At 44.4% G+C, this 4,826-nt stretch overlaps 1 protein-coding gene across 1 annotated transcript; it reads left to right on the plus strand.

Annotated features, from left to right (window-relative positions):
• The first annotated feature begins 918 nt into the window (after positions 1–918).
• Positions 919–4,623, plus strand: LOC123448308 (pentatricopeptide repeat-containing protein At3g24000, mitochondrial). Its single transcript, XM_045125154.1, has one exon. It carries the CDS (start codon positions 1,336–1,338, stop codon positions 4,111–4,113), a length of 2,778 nt encoding a protein of 925 aa, XP_044981089.1. The 5' UTR covers positions 919–1,335; the 3' UTR covers positions 4,114–4,623.
• Positions 4,624–4,826: the final 203 nt, after the last annotated feature.

Raw genomic sequence — 4,826 nt, forward strand, 5'->3', positions numbered from 1 at the left:
GAAAAGTTTTGAAACCGATAACAATTTTGAAAAATCCTACACAAAGGTGGAAGCGCGAACGACTTTTTAAATTCCAAACTTTTTTTGAACCTCTAGAACAAAAATTTGAAAATGCCGAGCAAATTTGGAAGCATGTACAATCTTTAACATTTTTGTAAAATGGAGAACAAATTTAAAAGCATGAACAAATTTTTAAAGCATGAACATTTTTTGAATGTCGAGAACAAATTTGTAAAGCACGAACGTTTTTTGGAGTTATAAATGTTTTTAAAAATGGCAACTATTTGAAATTTAGAATATTTTTCTAAGAAGCAAAAGTATTTTTCGAATTTGAAGAACATTTTTTGGAAATCAAGAATATTCTTTTGTATATCCGGAACATTTTTTGAAAACCCAGAACATGTTTAAAAAATCAATAACATTTTTTGAATTTGAAGAATAATTTATGGAAATTTCGAACATTATTATAAAATCCCGAATATTTTTTGAAAAGGCAGAACTTTTTTTGAAAAGGTAGAACATTTGTTGAAAAGTCAGAACTTTTTATGAAAAAAATTCCGGTTCAGGAAACATTCTAGAAGTTTCGAAAAAAAGGAAAAAACCGGCTTCCCAAAACCGGGACAATCTGCTGGAACTGGGCCGGCCCATAGCCCCGACGACGAGAGGCGAATAGGGTTTTCCATCTTGGAACTCCACCTGGTGATTGGCGAAGCTTTTGCACGTCATAGCTTCTCCCACCCATTCGGCCGCGCTGGGGAGCCCGGTGTGTTGTTGGGCTAGAGTTTGGATCAGGCCTACTCGGGCATGTATTGTATATAGAAAAAAAAGATGAAAAAATTGTCGAACAAGAAGATGAAAAATGGACTTGTTTCACAGACAGAAGAAGCGGTTTCGTGGACAGGCCGTTTTCTTCCTGTTGGCTCTCTATTTGTGTTTGGTGGCGAAAGGCGAAACGCGATTTTCCTAGGCGCCAAACTGGCTAGGCAGTCCTCCCGCGCCTGCTTCAATCGAGCAGCCGCCGCCGCCGCCGCCGCTACCAGCCCCAGCCCCAGCCGTGGCGTCTCCACCACCGCGCAAGCGCAAGCGCAACCATGCCGTGTCGACCCGTCTCCGCCTCACCCCTTGAGCCTCCTCGCTAACCACCCGCACCCCGCGGTAGCCCAGTTCCCGAGCACCGGCTTCTCCCACCTCGCCGACACCCCGCGCCTCGCACGCGCCATCCACGCCACCCTCCTCCGCCGCGCGCTACCGCTCAGCGCCTTCCACAGCAACACCCTACTCGCCTTCTACTTCTGTCGCCGCTCAGCAGATGCCGCGCTCCACCTGTTCGACGCAATGCCGGAGCGCACCCCGTCCTCCTGGTACACCGCCATCTCCGGCTGCGTCCGCTGTTGCCACGAACCCACGGCGTTCGACCTGTTGCGTGGCATGCGTGAACGTGCAGTTCCGCTCAGTGGCTTCGCTCTCGCCAGTCTCGTCACCGCGTGCCAGCGCTGGAACAAGGAAGAGGGCCGCACCTGTGGAGCCGCCATACACGCGCTCACGCACAAAGCCGGACTCATGGTCAACGTGTACATCGGGACAGCCCTCCTTCACCTCTACGGCTCCCGGAAGCATGTGTTGGACGCACAGAGGTTGTTCCAGGAGATGCCTGAGCGGAATGTCGTGTCGTGGACGGCACTCATGCTCGCCTTGTCGTCAAACGGCTACTTGGAAGAGGCTTTCAGAGCTTATCGCCGGATGAGAATGGAAGGTGTTTCGTGCAATGCAAATGCGTTTTCCACGGTGGTCAGCTTGTGTGGGTCACTCTCACTCGAGAGTCACATGGCTGGGCTTCAGGTGTTTTCCCAGGTCTTAGTTTCTGGCCTACAAAGGCAGGTCTCCGTGGCAAACTCACTGATCACAATGCTTGGTAACATTGCAAGGGTGCAAGATGCCGAGAAACTCTTTTATCGAATGGAGGAACGTGACACTATATCATGGAACGCTATGGTGTCAATGTACTCACATGAAGGGCTCTGCAGTAAATGCTTTATGGTATTTTCGGATATGCGTCGTGGTGGATTGTTAAGCTATGATGCAACTACTATGTGCAGCCTGATACGCGCTTGCGCCTCCTCAGATTATGTCAACATTGGAAGTGGAATTCATTCCCTTTGCCTCAGGGGTGGTCTGCACTCTTATATTCCCGTGAATAATGCCCTTGTTAGTATGTATTCTGCTGCTGGGAAGTTCGTTGATGCTGAGTTTCTGTTCTGGAGCATGGGCAGAAGGGATCTAATATCATGGAACACTATGATTTCGTCGTATGTGCAAAACGGTAATAACATGGATGCATTGAAGACACTAGGTCTGTTACTTCAGACTAAAGAAGCTCCAGATCGGATGACATTTTCCAGTGCTTTAGGAGCATGTTTGAGTCCAGGAGCTTTGATGGATGGCAGAATGGTTCATGCCATGATATTGCAGTTAAGTATTGACCGCAATCTACTGGTTGGTAATTCTCTCCTCACGATGTATGGTAAATGCAGCTCTATCCAAGATGCCGAGAGAGTATTTCAGTTGATGTCAACTCACGATGTTGTTAGTTGCAATGTACTTATTGGGAGCTACGCAGCGCTTGAGGATTGTACCAAGGTAATGCAGGTATTTACTTGGATGAGAGGTGTGGGATTAAAACCAAATTACATAACAATAGTGAGTATCCAGGGTTCTTTCAAATTTTCAAACGAGTTACAGAATTATGGATTGCCCCTGCACGCATACACAATCCATACTGGATTCATAGCTGATGACTACGTTAGTAACTCTCTGATCACAATGTATGCAAACTGTGGCGACCTAGATTCAAGCACTAAAGTCTTCCGCACAATCATCAAGAAAAGTGCCGTTTCCTGGAATGCTATGATCGCTGCGAATGTTCAACATGGCCATGGAGAGGAAGGCTTAAAGCTTTTCATGGATATGCAGCATGCTGGAAATAATATTGATCATGTTTGTCTAGCTGAATGTTTGTCATCCAGTGCAAGCCTGGCATCACTAGAAGAAGGCATGCAACTACATGGTCTTGGTGTGAAGTGTGGGCTGGATAATGACAGTCATGTGGTTAATGCTGCAATGGATATGTACGGGAAATGCGGAAAAATGGATGAAATGTTGAAAATGCTTCCTGATCCTGCCGTCCGACCCCAACAATGCTGGAATACACTGATATCAGGTTATGCAAGATATGGATATTTCAAGGAAGCCGAGGACACATTTAAGCATATGGTGTCGATAGGGCGAAATCCAGATTACGTAACATTTGTCACTCTTCTCTCAGCTTGTAGTCATGCTGGTCTAGTGGACAAGGGCATTGATTACTATAACTCTATGTTATCTGTATTTGGCGTTTCCCCTGGAATAAAGCATTGTGTTTGCATTGTGGATGTCCTTGGACGTTTAGGGCGATTTACAGAAGCAGAGAAGTTCATTGAAGACATGCCAGTCTTACCAAATGATCTAATTTGGCGTAGTTTGTTGTCCTCTAGTAGAACTCACAAAAATCTGGATATTGGGAGGAAAGCCGCCAAGAAACTCCTTGAGTTGGATCCTTTTGATGACTCAGCTTATGTTCTTTTGTCGAACTTATATGCGACAAGTGCAAGATGGTCTGATGTTGACAGACTAAGAAGTCACATGAAAAGCATCAATCTAAATAAAAGACCTGCTTGCAGTTGGCTTAAGCAGAAGAAAGAAGTGAGCACCTTTGGTATAGGTGACCGGAGTCATAATCACACAGAAAAGATCTACACGAAGCTAGATGAAATCTTTCTGAAGCTCAGGGAGGTAGGTTATGTTGCCGACACCTCATCGGCACTGCATGATACAGACGAGGAACAAAAAGAGCAGAACCTTTGGAACCACAGCGAGAAGCTTGCATTGGCATATGGCCTTATCACTGTTCCGGAAGGATGTACAGTAAGGATATTCAAGAATCTCAGGGCCTGTGCGGATTGCCATTTGGTATTTAAGCTTGTCAGTGTGGTTTTTGACAGGGAGATTGTGCTGAGAGATCCTTTTAGGTTCCACCATTTCAAAGGAGGATCATGCTCCTGTTCAGATTTTTGGTGACATTAGTTGTGGTTGATTCTTTTTTTGCGGGTGACAGTTTTTAAGGTTACTATTTATCACTTTGAGGATTCGCAAAGAAATCACACCAGGAATCTGCCTGTGTTCTTTCCGGAACAAATTATGTGGAGCCAACCAGCAGTAGACGATTCATGACCTAATATTTTGTTAGTGCATACACTGAACATGAACGCCGCATCATGTCAGTTACAGTTCCTCCTTTGGTCCTTGTTGAGTTGTTGAAAGTATGGACCCTTGATTTTAATCATGTACTCCTTCCGTTGTTAAATATAAAACCTCTTAGAAACTGCACTATAAACTATATATGGATTTATATAGACATATTTTAAAATGTAGATTGATTCATTTTTGCTCCTTTTATAGACTGCAGTTGGTTTCATGTGCACAATCAGGGTAGTTACTCTGTTTAGACATTAATGTCCACATGGCCTGTAACACCAACTTTCCAATCGATTGATTGATTTTCCTACAACGACATTATATTGCATTGAATTTAGCTTTGTACTCCTATGTGATTTGGACCATGAAAAGTGAGTTGTCATGTCATGCATAACCACAGGCGGAGTACTACTAGTATGTTTTTTTTTTCCGATGGATACTACTATGTGATTTGGACCATGAAAAATGAGTTGTCATGTCATGTATGTCAATAAATGAGATCATCTATGATACTAGTTTATGATACAATGCATTAT

This window comes from Hordeum vulgare, chromosome 4H, assembly GCF_904849725.1.
Source record: "Hordeum vulgare subsp. vulgare chromosome 4H, MorexV3_pseudomolecules_assembly, whole genome shotgun sequence".
In the NCBI taxonomy this organism is placed as follows: Eukaryota; Viridiplantae; Streptophyta; class Magnoliopsida; order Poales; family Poaceae; genus Hordeum; species Hordeum vulgare.

Coding starts and splice junctions, on each gene's coding strand:
- LOC123448308 (XM_045125154.1), top strand. CDS start 1,336: ATGCCGGAGCGCACCCCGTCCTCCTGGTACACCGCCATCTCCGGCTGC.